General features: G+C 35.8%; 2 protein-coding genes across 2 annotated transcripts; one reads left to right on the plus strand and one right to left on the minus strand.

Annotated features, from left to right (window-relative positions):
- Positions 1–240: 240 nt before the first annotated feature.
- LOC111465061 (ribonuclease 3-like protein 2) lies at positions 241–2,651 on the plus strand. Its single transcript, XM_023109328.1, has 4 exons — positions 241–705; positions 818–970; positions 1,058–1,434; positions 2,210–2,651. The coding sequence occupies exons 1-4, from the start codon at positions 394–396 to the stop codon at positions 2,382–2,384; spliced, it is 1,017 nt and encodes a 338-aa protein (XP_022965096.1). The 5' UTR covers positions 241–393; the 3' UTR covers positions 2,385–2,651.
- Positions 2,652–11,944: 9,293 nt separating this feature from the next.
- LOC111465042 (aspartate carbamoyltransferase, chloroplastic) lies at positions 11,945–15,622 on the minus strand. Its single transcript, XM_023109299.1, has 6 exons — positions 15,398–15,622; positions 14,023–14,587; positions 13,806–13,945; positions 12,906–13,079; positions 12,453–12,689; positions 11,945–12,372 (listed from the first exon to the last, which is right to left on the minus strand). Exons 2-6 carry the CDS (start codon positions 14,567–14,569, stop codon positions 12,265–12,267), a joined length of 1,206 nt encoding a protein of 401 aa, XP_022965067.1. The 5' UTR covers positions 14,570–14,587; positions 15,398–15,622; the 3' UTR covers positions 11,945–12,264.

Here is a 15,622-nt window from a genome sequence, read left to right on the forward strand (position 1 = left end):
CATTGTCTAAGCTCTCGAAGCATTCTTCCATTTGGGCAATAAAGCCCGTCAAGCTATCTCTACACTTGAAGCCACCAATAGTTGTGACAATATATTCCACTCAAATCAGAGTGAATGTTTTTCTCTCTCTATTTGATTTTTTGTTGAGAAAAATCTGTTGTTGGCTATTAAATAACACTCGTATTAACAAATTAGTAAAGTTAATTTATTAGTTTATAAAATTAAAATAAAAGCAAGGGCCTCAATACTTCATGCCCCCCATTCTCCAATCGGTGGTCTCAGTCCCTCAGAAACGTGAACGTCGGAATCGGGCTCTCCACTCTCCATTCGCCCCCACCGCCGCCGCCGCCTTCGGAGTCTAAGGTCTGACTTATTGCTCTTCGCCGCAGGAAGATGGAGTCCTCCGTGTTAGCGGTTGAACTCATTGTTTCCTATAATTTCAAGAACAAGAAGCTTTTAGAGGAAGCCCTCACTCACTCCTCCTACGTTGAATCTGCCTCCTATCAGCGCCTTGAGTTCATCGGCGACTCTGCTATTGGCCTCGCTTTTACCAATTACTTTTTCCTTGCGTATCCCGACCTCCAGCAGGGCCAACTCTCTTTACTTAGGGCTGCTAACATAAGCACCGAGAAGCTTGCTCGCGTTGCAGTCCGCCATGGCTTGTATCACTATGTTCGGCGCAAGGCTGTCGCTCTCGATGATAAGGTTTTCGATTTCACCTTCGGTCTTTGTTTCTTTCCTTTTTGTTTGTGACTAGCAGCCTTTGATTTTTCCCTGATTTAACTCTATTTAGGTTTTTTTTTTTTTAATTGTATAGGTTAGAGAGTTCGTCGATTCTGTCGCCCTAGAAAACAACTCAGTTCCGTATGGTGGGTTAATGAAGGCTCCTAAAGTTCTTGCTGACATTGTAGAATCTGTGGCTGGTGCTATCTATGTAGACGTTAATTTTGATCTTCAAAGACTGTGGGTGGTAGGTTCATGGGTATATTTTTGAAGTATAATTTCTATTTCATTACTAGTCGAGCACCGATTAGTTTTTGTTTTTGATCTTTTGTAGATAATTAGGGGTTTGCTAGAGCCCATCTATACTCCTGAGGATCTAGAGGTAGAACCCCAACCTGTGACTGTTCTCTTTGAAGTTTGCCAAAAAAATGGGAAGCAAGTTGACATCAAGAATTGGAGTAACGGTTCCAAGACTGTTTCTAGTGTCTTTGTTGATGGTACTTTTGTTGCATCGGGTTCTTCAACACATAAAGAAATTGCAAGACTAAATGCTGCCAGAGAAGCTCTCGCCAAATTGTCCAAAACTATGGATATCAATATTCGAACGGCTGTAACTATTGACGGTATTGATGAATCTTTTGAAATTGAAGGGGCAAAGCAGAAATTACATGATTTTTGTTGCAAGAAAAAGTGGCCAAAACCGAATTACAGGTATAATATTTTAGATGTTGCATAACTTCCATTACTCAGACTCTGAATTAGGAGGCAGTTTATCTTTTGTAATTGTAGATTTTACATTTACAAGCCTGCACTCCAAGTTAAATACTTGCTTATTGAGTTCTCAAGTAGTTTATGATGAAATGCAATTTTTTTAAATCTTCGTATCTTAATATCTTCGTCAAACTACTTTCATTCTCTCTGTACATGGAAATTTTATTTCTTCTCAAATTTTAACATTCTTTTTAGTGGTCATTGCTCATTTGCTGATTTGTTATTACATCTATACACTGATTTGTTTAAAATATTTGTCTCACATTCTATTGAATCTCCCCGGTGCATTATGTTGGATGAAAGTCCCACACATGCTAATTTAGGGAATGTACATTAACATGAGGCCTTTTGGGGAATCCCAAAGCAAAGCCATGATAGCTTATGCTCAAAGTGGACAATATCATACCATTGTGGAGAGTCCCGTGTTCAACTAACATGGTATTAGAGCATCTAACACATTATAGTGACCAATTAGATGTATTAAATTGTATGATTAAAGCTAAAGACCTGTTGTGAGTTTGATGTGAATGACAGTTTTGGATTGTTGTTTGTATTATCTCTGAGTCCGATTTGTGGGTAATAAATAAAAACAGAGCTAACAGAGAGATCAGTCACTTACCATATAGTTCTGTGACCATCTTTTTTCCCTTCCTCATCCTCCTTTTTCGGATATGTTGTAGCACTAAATACTATATGGGTTTTTTTTCACCTGCAGTACTGAGAAGGATTTTGGACCTTCACATGATAAGAGATTTACTTGCTCCGTTAAAATTTCCACTTCTTCTGGGATGCTGTATATGGTGGGAGATGAGAAGTCAAGAGTAAAGGATTCAGAGAACTCTGCGGCCTCTATGATGATTCGTGCTTTACAGGAGAAAGGGTATCTCTAATGCTTTATTTATTCAATTGGACAGAATCTAGCATATTTCATGTCCAACTATTGGATCAGTTAGGAAAAATTCCTTTTCATCTTTTTTTTTTCTTTATTTTATACTTATTTATACAGGTAGATATCTTGTGAATCCATAGTCTAGTTGCCTTTCTGAGCAAAAACTTGTATTAAATTCAGTATTCATTCATCGAAATGTAAAATTCAAGCCGACCAGTTTAGGTTGTCATGATGCAGTGTAAACCGATTGATATCGGGTCTGCTAGGTACATGTTATTTTAGAATAGGGATATTAGTGTAGATGGATGGTCGTAATTTATAGTATCAAATTTGGAAGATGAATTAGTTTTACAGAGTACATGGGCCTTCCATGATTTAAAAGATTAATTTGTTAACAGTTTGCAACTTTTGATTTTTAACCATCAACTTTGAATTTTGAATCCAATCATATGCATATGATCTGTGGACCCTTCCTGTTTGAAGTTTAGATTTTGTTTCAAGTTCTTTTGAATTTTTAAATTAATTTTACATCACTTGTCTTTCTCATGTATATCGTCAACACACCTCATTGATCTTCCATTGATGCTGAAAGATTTTTATTTATTTGTTTGTTTGTTCTTCCCAGATTGGTTAGTCGAGCTTTTCTCTGAATTCTTATATCTTCTTTTCATACGCTTGTTCACCCTTTTTGTTGGGGTTAAAAAACCGTTTTAGCCCCTAAACTTGTAAGGTTACCATTATAATTTAATTTGTGAACTTTAGTTGTAGTAATGTAACTTAAAATTAGTTCTTATATTTTAAATTTTGTGTAACAATTTAATCATAAACTTTAGTATGTAATATGAATCTTTCTATTTATTTGGCTTGCATGCTTAATTATTGAAATTAACTTTGTAAACCTTTTGATTTAATCTTTATAATTTAAATTTTGTAGCAATTTAAAGTGAAATTTTCGTGTCAATTTTGATTGTGCCACTACTTAGTTTATTTAATTCAAGAACACCGGTAATCTCTCTAATCAAATTTTCATTTCACATGTAATCTCTAAGCAAATTTTCAGTATAGGAACTCTCATTTATGATATTATGGTTATGCAAGTTCCAAATAAGGATCCATGATTGGCTTGAGATCCTCAAGAAACTGTTGTGCGTCGAAAGTGGAACACCAATGAATGAATTATATACATGGAGACACCAAGACACCAATGAACGAAATTATACAGGGAGACACCAAGATATTTACGTGGTTTGAAGAGAAGAAGTCCCCCTACATCCACAGTAGCAACTAATCACTAATCAAACAAAGCGTTTCAAATGAATACCTCACTGTCACAGTACAAAAACTCTCACCAAAATGTCACTCAAGAAATACAATGTGACAAAACTCTCCCAAATCCCCAATACCACTAGTTAGGAATGAGGGAGAAATCTCTCATTCTATTCCAATCTCTCATTTTATTCCCGTACTTACTATTATATAACATTACATAATCAAATCTCGAATATGACTAATAAATACTAAATCTAATTCAAATAACCCAATCAAATCTAATCCAAATAACCAAATCAAATCAAAACTTATGACAATTTACCACAAACCCAATCAAATCTAATTCAAATAACCAAATCAAATCAAAATTTATGATAATTTACCACAATCTCCCCCTTGTCACCGGTGAAATGAAATCTCTCATTCTATTCTCGAATAAAATTAGCTATTAGTTATTATATACTATTATATAGCATTACAAAATCACTCATTCTATTCCCGTGCATTACAGAATCTCTCATTCTATTTCGTATTATATAGCATTACAAAATCTCTCATTCTATTCCGAATAAAATTGCTATTATATAGCATTACAGAATCAATCTCTCTCATTCTATTCGGAATAAAATTAGCTATTATATAGCTTACATAATCAAATGATAAATCTCATTCAAATAACCAAATTAAATCTAATCCAAATAACATGCATTAAATCTCAATAATTATGAAAATCTATAACCAATCTCCACCGTCACAAGATCTCTGATAGCTGATTTGGTTTGTTGATAACTCATTTAGTTAGATCTCCCCGTTGATATTTGTGGATTCATATTCTCTTGCCAGTGTAAGCTATTCGGCTTCTTAAATTTATTTGCGGATTTATATTCTCTTGATAGTGTAAGCTATCCAAGCTCTGAAGAGCATCTTTGTAACCGTTGGGAACTCCATCAATCATAGAGAAAACATATGCTATCGTATCATCAAACCTTGCAGGTTTTCGAATTTCCCTTCGTGGTCTATTCTTGGCGATGGACTCAGATTCCTCCTTATTTACAGGGCTTTGCTCCTCAAGGCTTGCTCTTGTTCTAAGACGTCAGAGTTATTATACGTGATCAATAGGTTATTCAGTAGGAGCAACCATATCAGGAGAGAATACCACCTTCTCCACCTGCTTCAATGCTTCGTCATTATTTTCAATTTTCTGCAAAAACATTCTAGACTCATCAAATGTCACACCTCGACTATTAACAATCTTACTTGTTTCTGGACACTATAACCTATAGCCCGCATTTTTTACTCTAGATACAGCTTTGAGTCTGTCACATGATATGTCACATGATAATAAGCAGACACCCAAACACATGCAATTTATCATAATCCTGAACCTCTGTCTGAGTCTGAACTCTGGAACCTAAACCTCTCTCTGAGTCTAACAATTGGGGTTGTTTTTCGCGACCAAAGAAAGATCCGCAAGAATATCTTTCTATTCAGCCCACACACATCCTCCACCCTCCTCCTTCTTTACTAGAACGGGATTGGCAAGCTATGCCGGGTAGTAGACTTCTCGGCCTTCATAGGACACCCAAACACGTGCAATTTATCATAATGTCACATGATAATAAGTAGGACACCCAAACACATGTAATTTATCATAATCACTAATAGGAGTATCTGACTATACCTCAAGCGAAGTTTTCCCACCATTTCCAGAAACAGGTAAACGATTCACCAAGTGAACTGCATAACTGAGAGCCTCAGCCCAAAAAGCCTTGCTTAATCCTGCTTAAGACAATATGCATCGAACCTTCTCTATTAATGTTCGGTTTATTCTCTCAGCAACTCCATTTTGTTGTGGCTTATCAGAAACAGTGAAGTGTCGAACAATCCCTTCATCTCGACATATTTTAAGGAATGGATCATAAGTATATTCTTCACCATTGTCTAATCTCAGCTTTTTTATTTTCTTGTCCGTCTTATTCTCTACCATTTTTTTCCACTCGAAAGATTTGAAGAACCTCGTTTTTGTGCCTCATGGGATACATCCAGACTCTTCTCGGGTAGTCATCAATAGAGGTGACAAACCACCTCTCTCCTCCCAATGAGACATTCTTCGTGGGACCCCATACATCAGTGTGAACATAATCCAAAATGTCCTTTGTTTGGGGTATAACGGTACCAAACTTCACATTTTTTTTTGTTTACCAAATATACAATGTTCACATAAATCAATTTTACCAGTTGTGGCACCCTTTAAGAACTCATTGGTTCACCAATGTCTGAAGCGCCTTCTCACCAGCATGCCCATGTCTCATGTGCCTTAATTTCGATATGTCTTGTTCTTTCAAACTTGCCACAGCAGCATGTCCAATTATTGTGGTTATGTTGAGGTAGTATATGCTACCTCTTCTAGTTCCTTTAATTGCCACCAAAGCTCCACGAGCTACTTTCAAATTCCCTCCTTTCAAAATGATATGATAACCACTCGCATCCAAAACGCCAAGGGAAATCAAATTTTTCTTCAAGTCAGGGACATACCTCACATCATTGAGTTTTCGTATAACCCCGTCAAACATCTTGATTTGTACTGAGCCAATTCCCGTCATCTTGCAAGTACTATCATTGCCCATATAGACAACTCACCATTGAACTCTTTGAAGTCCAAAAACATCTCTCTGTTGGAACACATATGATAGGAGCACCCAGAATCAAGAATCTATTCACTGGTTTGGCTGACTGATAAGGAGTTCGTCAAGGCATTATCTGTATCAGTGTCGTCATCTCTAACCACATTGGACTTTGACCCCTTCTCTTTTAAGATCGGTCAATCTTTCTTCCAATGGCCTTTCTGTCGACAATATGCACACTCATTTCTATGAAGTTTTCTCCAATGATCAAATCTACCTCTCGACTTTGATTGGGACTTTCCATGTTCGCTTTTTTTCCAATTAGAAGTCCTTCCACGAGCCGTGAGAACATTTGAGCTAGAATCTTGATATGCCTCCTTTTCCTTCTTTCGCACCTCATTCTTCATCAAGGCATTTGAAGCATCTTCAAAATCAATATCATAGACTCCATGCAGTAGTGTGGTTACTAAAAACTCGTAGGACTCCGACAAAGAATTTAATAACAACGTCTTGTCTTCGTCATCAATCTTAACATCAAGATTAAGCAAATCAGTGATGATTTTGTTAAAATCATCCAAATGCTCAACCATTGATATACCTTTCTTGTAGTCAAAACGGAAGAGTTTCTTATTCAAATAGAGTTTATTTTCCACACTCTTTTGCGTATATTTCGCCTCAAGCTTGTCCCATAGTTCTTTCGCCATGGTTACCTTCATAAATGGATCCTTGCCAATACAGGATCGAATAATTTCACAAGCTTGCCGATTTAATTTCGTCCATTCTACTTCTATCATGTCTTCAAGCATCACCTCTTGGAGAGAAGCATCAAGATCTTGCATGACCAGCAAATCGTTAACTTCGCCTAGCCAAACACCAAAATTATTGGTTCCATCAAATTTCTCTACTTCGAGATTAGAACTCAAAAACCTCGATCCACGTCGTGATTTAATTCTAGATGATTCTACCATTTTCAAGGAAATAAGCATGATTGTGAGCACATCTAGTGGTCGATGAGGCCAAAACTTTCACAATACCTCAAATACCACAATCTGGCTCTGATACCACTTGTTGTGCGCCGAAAGCGGAACAAATGTACTCACAACACCAATGAACAGAATTACACAAGGAGACACCAAGATATTTACGTGGTTCGAAGAGAAAGTTCCCCTACATCCACGGGTAGCGACCAATCACTAATCAAACAAAGCGCTTTAAGTGAATACCTCACTATCACACTACAAAAACTCTCACCATTATGTCACTCAAGAAATACAATGTGACACACAAAACTCCCCCAAATACCGATACCACTAGTTAGGAATGGAGGGAGAAATCTCTCATTCTATTCCCGAATAAAATTAGCTATTAGCTATTATATACCATTACATAATCAAATCTCCGATAGGACTAAATCTTATTCAAATAACCAAATCAAATTTAATCCAAATAACTCAATCAAATCTAATCCAAATAACCAATCAAATCTAATCCAAATAACCAAATCAAATCAAAACTTATGACAATTTACCACCGAAACATATTATGATCTCTATAAAGACTTAAGCAAACTATTATGACAAGTTCACATGTTCACGACTTCGGGTTAGGACTTATGTCATAGTCATGCCTTAAGAGTAACCTTTGGAACAAGAATCCAAGAATCTATGAGACTAGGAAAACACTCCCAAGGACAAGTACCAAAAAAAGAGTCACACAAGCCCTAAGCCCACTAAGACTTCAAGACATGATTAGTAAAAGACGAAAATATCCCTTGCGGTCACTTTATTTACTTAAAATAAAAATCTGAGAAATATACTTAAAATTACAAAAATGACATTTTGTCATTTATTCTTAATATTTCCTTTGCAAACCTTTTCCAAAAGACCTTGTTGGAGCATTGAAACCACTTACTTTAACTACCTTATTCTTGCTCGAGTATCTCAGTCATACGCGAAAATTTCCGCTTCTCGATCATTTAATTAAACTTTAAAATGTTACCTCTATTTTAATATCTAAAATCTTCAAAAAAGGGAACCATATGAATGGTCATTTATAGCTTTCAAAATAAATCGTGAACCACTTACTATTAATTGAAAATTCATGATCACTATCTAAATTATAAAATAAAATTGAAAAAAATACTATTTTAAAATCCAAAAATACAATAAAACCTCTCTAACATGAGATTGAACATTCTAACCAACCAGCCTAAAATTTGCAACCCATCTCAAAGCAATTGAAGCTCCACTTGAATATGTTGGTACTATGTTCATAAATGAAACTTGACTTGTCTGATAAAGTATAAGTTGCAATTGAGTTCATTCAATGCAACTTTATTTGTTGTCATCTTGAAACAACATGCAGGGGTAAAATATCATCGTTCACCTTGAAGTCTTTATAGCATGAATTCTATTTTATATTCGGCTTCAGTTTGAAGAGACAATTTACATGTTGCCTATAGCTCTACTAGATATTTGTTTCTTATAGGAATTCTCACGAGATAAAAAGAAAAAATGTATTTGGTCCCTCGTATATTCTTGAGTTATAGAAGAGGTGCCCTCCTTTTTGCTACTTTTTTTTGTTTAAGATCCCTTTGTTGTTTGAAAAGAAGAGAGATTCTTAGTTAGCAACAACAAATAATGCAAAAACTTGGAGTTAATATTTATGTTAAGGTAGGTATGGGTTAGAAGGGCAGGCATGTAGCATGTCAGGTTTGCTTAAATTTTGTGAGTTTCCAATTTCCTTATATCACTATCAAGTGTTGTTGATATGCATGTCCTTTTGTTTGAAGGGAGAATATCTTAAAGTCTTTTCACCTTTCCTTAAAGTGCTTTTCAAAAGTTGCTGCCTCTCTCAGATGTAAGACCCCAAGAAATCTCGTGAGATGCTCTTCTACTTCATTTTAAGATTATCAGCTTCTAGTTCATCACATGCTTTTCCTAATCTTTGCCTATATCAAGTTTGTTGATATATCATATTTTAACTGATTTCGTTAATAGTAGTTCATCGCTAGTAAATATTGTTTTCTTTGAAATTTGTCCTTTGGATTTTCCCTTGATGTCTTAAAACGCGTCACAAAGGAAGGTGGATTGGAGAGTCGCACATCGATTGGAGAGAGAAACGAGTGCGAACGAGAACACTGAACGAAAACATTCTTTATAAGGATGTAGAAATCTCTGCCTAGTAGACGCGTTTTTAACACTTTGAGGGGAAACCCTAAAGCCTAAAGCCTAAAGAGGACAATATCTACTACGGTGAGCTTGAACTGGTACAAATGGTATCAGAGCTAGACACCGGGCAGTGTGGTAGCGAGGACGTTGAGCTCTAAAAGGGAGGTAGATACCAAACGATGTGTCAGCAAGGATGCTGGCCCCGAAAGAAGGTGGATTGTGGAGTCCCACATCGATTGGAGAGAGGAACAAAATATTGTTTATAAGAATGTGGAAATCTCTTCCTACTAGATGCGTTTTTAGCTCAGAAAAGACAATCCTACGTGATAATTGAAAGCATGTCAACCCAAAAATATGCATCTTTACTCATATTCATTTCATCCATATGCTAAGTTATTATGTTAAATGATTTATCCCCAAACACTGTAAATGCACTAAAATAGAAGTGATTTTGGTAACACGAGTTAATTCAAAAGTAAAATAGAAACACAATTCAATATACAAACCCTTCAATTTTAGTTTTATTCTTCCAAGACTCCTCTTTCTGCATCTCCAACTGCTTATAGAAATTCGCAATAAAGGTCTCAGCTTGGGCAAACAACTCTTGCCCATTTCCGCCGCCGCCGCCGCCAGAAGCTTCCTCTTCCGCCTCCTCACTGTCGCCGTCTCCGATGAAGAAAATGGTGGAAGCAGAGGGACACTTGTTCAGAGATTCCATTTTGGGATTGGGAGGGGGAATGTTGTCGGAATGGGGGTTCTCCAAAGCCCTGTGGTTCTTGGCGGAGGTGTCAGGGGAAGGGGTGTTGGGGCTGTGACCATTATTCGGGAAGGCAGAGGAGAGAAGGCCAAGGATGAGGAGGTTGAAGATGAAGTAGAGATATGTGGGTCTAAGGGATGAGGAAAGAAGAGGAGTGATTAGAAGAAGCGCGGTGAGGCCCAAAAGTAGAACAATTTCGGACTTCTTGAACCTGTTCATGGCTTCTCATCCTCACCCAGCTGCTGCTAAATCATCCTAAAATGATACTAAAACTGATTACAGAGTTGTTGCTGTGGAAAACAGAGCAAAGCTTTTGGCCTATTTATACACACAACATAATCACTTCGGTATTATTTTTTTTGGCGTATTTTACAAATCTTATCCATTATTTGCTTGTGTTTGCATGTTTCCCGCTCAACTGTTTTGTTTGTGGTTTCTAATTTCTTTTCGTTTTATTTTTTTCTTCATGAATGTAACAATACTTACCAAATAAAATAAAATAAGTTAATTAATTAATTATTTTAAATAAATAAATAAAAACTGATTTTTCATCCCCAAAATATCTCAAGAAAAAAAAAATACTTGTGAAATAAAAATTAAGGATGGATACACGGAAGTGAATTTTGAAATGTCCCAAGGCAAGAAAGTATAGTATCCATTAAACTTAAGTATGAACACATTTAAGTGTACTTTTGGTGTCAATTATTGTTGCCTTCAAACCTTGTATAGGTTATCTATGACTATGAATACCTAGCTCTACATGTTAGGGTTGATTGACTCACATGTGTACCTTCGGTGATTAAGTAAGGATAGACTAATTGCACACCTAGATTGGTAAGTCTAGAAATATGACCTTTGTTTTATTAACATGACTAAGTTAAAGGTACGACTCTAGTACAACAAATCTCTATAGTATTATGATATTGTTCACTCTGAACGTAAACTCTCACTCCATTCATTTTACTATCCTTGTTTTGCATTAATTATTTTGTCTGAGTTATTAACTTTTTAAAGATGATGTTATTTTGAGCTGTTTATTAAATTCAATTTCAAATGTCCCTTCCGATTTACATATTTTACATACTTATATAAAAGTCAAACCATTACAATAAATTTTTAGAATATAAGTTTAGAAAAAAAGTTATATTAAAAAACTTACAAATTTAGTTCAGAAATTTATTGAGTACTTGATCTCAATATTTGTGTTTAAACTACCTATATTTAGAATATAACCTAAAATATTAGTCCATACACTTCAATTTGTATTAAATTAGTACTTATTTGTATCAAACAAAATATTATTTACGTATAATTTATTGAAAAAAGAAAATCAAAAGTACACAATATTTTTTTTAGTTCAAAATTTTCACTCAAATTACTTATTATTCTTGAGAAAAAAAGTAAAACAATATATTAAAATATTCAGAAAAAATTAGTATGACATATATATGTTAAAAATAAAGCTACAACTAGGAAAGAAATTCTAAAATAACAAAATTAATAAAAAAAAAAAAAAATTAAAAAGGTTTGAAAAAGTTTTTAAAATCTAAAAAAGAAAAAAAAATTGAATAAATTCCTAAACAAGTTCAAAAAATTAAAAGATAAAAGAAAAAATCAAATGGGTTTTAAATAGAAAGCCATAAACTAAAAGAAATTGGATACAACTTGTTCTAAGCTAAGAGAGTAGATCCATCTTGGTAAAAGGATTCTATAACATATAGTTCAAGGTTGACATGGCCAGTAAGAAATATGAAGCAGTGCTACCAAATTCGAGTTCAGCCGTCTCCAACTAAACAGAGACACACCCTGACAAAAGTTCAAGATCATCCAAGTTTAAGATTTAGGGTTTAAGGTTTAAAGTTTAAGCAATCATTCAACTATCCTTAAACTGAAAAACTCAGCAAATCGTACTCGCATTTCTCTGCTAGCGAGCGGGATCAAGCCATTCGCCTAGTAGCAAACTTAAAACTCGCCCCCATTATAATCTTAGTAATTTGTTTAAACAAAATCATCCTAGAAAAGCATGTATAAAATGTCGAAACTTACAATGGTGGCATTTCTTCACCATCCAAGTAGCAAGAGTTTCACGAGCGCCATCCGAATATATAGACCATTCTTTGCTTGTCGGAAGTAGGCAGCCCTCGGATCCTCGTCTACATCAACAGTGATCTGCAAAATAACGTATAACTTGTAGTAATGACATGTTTGAAAATAAATGTTTGAGAATACTTGTTATTCATCTTTGTTACCTCGTCGAGCCGAGGGAGGGGGTGCATGACCACAGCATGTCTCTGCATCACTTTTAACACATTCTTATCCACAATATACTTGCCTCTAGCTTGTTCATACAGATCAATCCTCTCCCCAAATCTTTCCCGCTGAATACGAGTTTGATATACCACATCACACTCGGACGCAACTTCCATCAAGTTCTCACATTCTTCCCATTTCACACCTTGTGATGACAAATACTCTTTTATATCATCCTAGATGAACAAACAAGTTCTACGATTAGAAGATCTTAACCTCACTAGTTACTTCCTACAGATTTTCCTTCAACGATTTACCATAAAATACCAATAAGTAAAGCAAAATCAGTTTATCCGGTAATTATTTCTCTAAATATTGCTTCCCAATATCATGGTACAACAAAGAATGTCAGCCGATAGACAATACTGTCATATTTTTGCTTCAAAAGTTACCTTCATTTTTACAACATCTGGAGAGACGAAGTATATCTTCACGTCTTGATACTTGGCGAGCAAATATGCAAGTGACCGTACAGTTCTACCATTGGCAAGATCTCCCACAAGCCCAACTTTAATTCCATCCAGTTTTCCTATCTCTCTCTGAATAGTATATACATCTAGAAGAGCCTGCCAGAAGAAGGTCAAGGGTTAAAAAAAAAACAAAAGCAAAAACAAAAACAAAATAGATGCAGATATCCGTCATAGCAGAATATTACGAACAGCATTATTTTCAAGTTCTTGCAAAACTTAGCAAAAGAAGCTATGGAGTCTGAATCCATACTTCCTTTTCTGATGTTTTTTTTATATGACCCTCAAAATGAATCAAGTACCTCATTCTTTTATCATATATTCATGGTAATCAGTGGTTCTCATTGGAATCAAACGCAATGAAAGATCAACATTCAAACACTTGTTTGAACTCTTATACAAAATTCAGCAAATCAAGCAAATACAGATGATAGGAGATAAAGTCATATTTATTTAGTGGCTGTTAATAACAATAACCCTTAGTTGATTCGTTTCTTTAAGAAAATATTTGTAACAATTGAGTCGATTCTTTAATAATTTTGCAAGTACTATGGCACTTACTATTTATATTGCTTAATGGAAGCAGAAAAGTGGTATATAATTAGTAATTTGTCAATATCAACTTTTCTTGTGAGGACGAAACTCGGTGAAAATTTTGGACATCAATAATCTTTCGAATGAACATACTCATTTCAAATTTCTACCATTCATGCTGTACTCCGTCACCAACAAGCATGCTTATAACACTTCCTTATCATTTACACTTATATGTTACGTATTCATACAACCATTATATTACAAGACTAAAAAAGGAGCTGACAAAACCTGAGTGGGATGTTGTCCAGGACCATCACCAGCATTAATAATAGGAATGCCAGCAGTTGCGGCAGCTTTCTTAGCAGCACCACTTTCAAAATGCCGCATTACAATTATATCTGAGTAGCCCTCAACAGTTCTGATGGTATCTGCAATCAAGTGCATATAAATTACAAGTAAACTACCGTAGGAAGGTGAAGAAAAGGAGGTGAAACAATTCAATCACCTTCGAGAGTCTCTCCTTTGGCTGCTGAAGAAAACTCCCGCGCATTTTCAGTTGTCAACACCTCCCCACCTAACCTTTTCATGGCAGATTCAAATGAAAGCCTAGTTCTAGTTGAGGGCTCATAGAACAGGGTAGCCATCAAATATCCCTTGAGCATTTGGCTTTTAGATGAACTTTTTTCAATCTTTTCCATATCATGTGCAACATCGAAAATATCATTGAGAATCTCTCTATCAAATTGCTGAGATTCGATCACATCATCAAGCTCAAACTTCTTGCTTACAAAGGGAGAAAGTGAATTTTCAATTTCCACAGCACGGCACAGGATTTCATTCCTCATTGGAGATTTCTGAATATGTTCCCAGTTTGATGAATTCTCGTTATGTGAAAACTTGGCACTTGTTAGGAACTTGGTTTTGGAGTACCCAATCCGGGAGTAGGATGAACATAAGTTACCGTACATATAGCCCTTGCAGCGTTTTATTGCTGTTTCGGTGGACGCATGCTCTTGCAATGAGTATGTCAGAAGGGATGATGAAGCAGCCATTTTAATATCCAAAATATCCTGGATAGGCTCAAGTTATAGTAAAATAAGCCTCCTTATTTAATCGTCTTTGACATAGCCAACTAGCATGGAATATATCAAATAATAAATGAAAAAAAAAAAAAATTGTTCACACAGCATACAAAAGCATTACTACATACGTCTGCAAGTCTGCCTTACAGAAAAACAGATGCAGTGAGGTAAAACATGGCGCAGGAGACTATTATAACAAATAAGCTACCTTTACGAATCTCGTACAAATGGCATGCAAAATAAAAAAAAAAGGAGTAGCCCATCAATACGCCCTGGAGCTTATGGAAACTAAGGCATGTTTGGATTGATTTTCAATGAAATGTATTAAGCACTTCAAAAGTTAATCCAAACAAACCTTCTCTAAATTAGAAAGGGATTAGAGAGGTCTATGGCAAAGAGGTCAGCAAAAGAAGACCAAAAAGGAAAAACACTAGGGTTTTCAGGATAAGGCAGCAAAATATAATTTATCCATTTACAAAAGATAGGACGGAGTGTTTCCAAACTCCTCTGGTTCAAATAAACAACAATTTCGAAAATGCAAGCACAGATACTAACAGATATCTGCTGAAATGAGGATTGTTCCGAATCCTCTCTCCATCTCAAACACGATTACAAGTCATCCACGAAAGGAAGCAAAGAGTAAAGAGAAAACAGAAACCAAAGGAACAACACCGAAACAAATCCTTAATAGAATCCATTGAAGTAAAGATGCAATTCACAAGGAATATTAAGAACAATTAGCCTAAAAAAACAAACGATTAGAGAGAAAAAAAGAAGTGAAGAGATGATATGGAATACCTGAGAGTGAAGCGAAGAGTGAGCGGAAAAAGTAGAGGAGAAAACGCAGAGGGAGCGGAGAAGAAAGAGGGAGAGGTAAGGAAGGAAGGGAGAGGAGGGGCGGCCGGAAGCGTTGCGGGTTGGAAGCGGAAATTTTTGAAGAAGAGATGCCGGTGAAGGTGCTAAGGAAGAAACGGGGACGGCCGGAAGCGGATGTTTTGAAGAAAAGATGCCGCTGGTGGGAAT

The sequence above is a fragment of the Cucurbita maxima genome, unplaced genomic scaffold (genome assembly GCF_002738345.1).
Source record: "Cucurbita maxima cultivar Rimu unplaced genomic scaffold, Cmax_1.0 Cma_Scf00028, whole genome shotgun sequence".
NCBI lineage: Eukaryota > Viridiplantae > Streptophyta > Magnoliopsida > Cucurbitales > Cucurbitaceae > Cucurbita > Cucurbita maxima.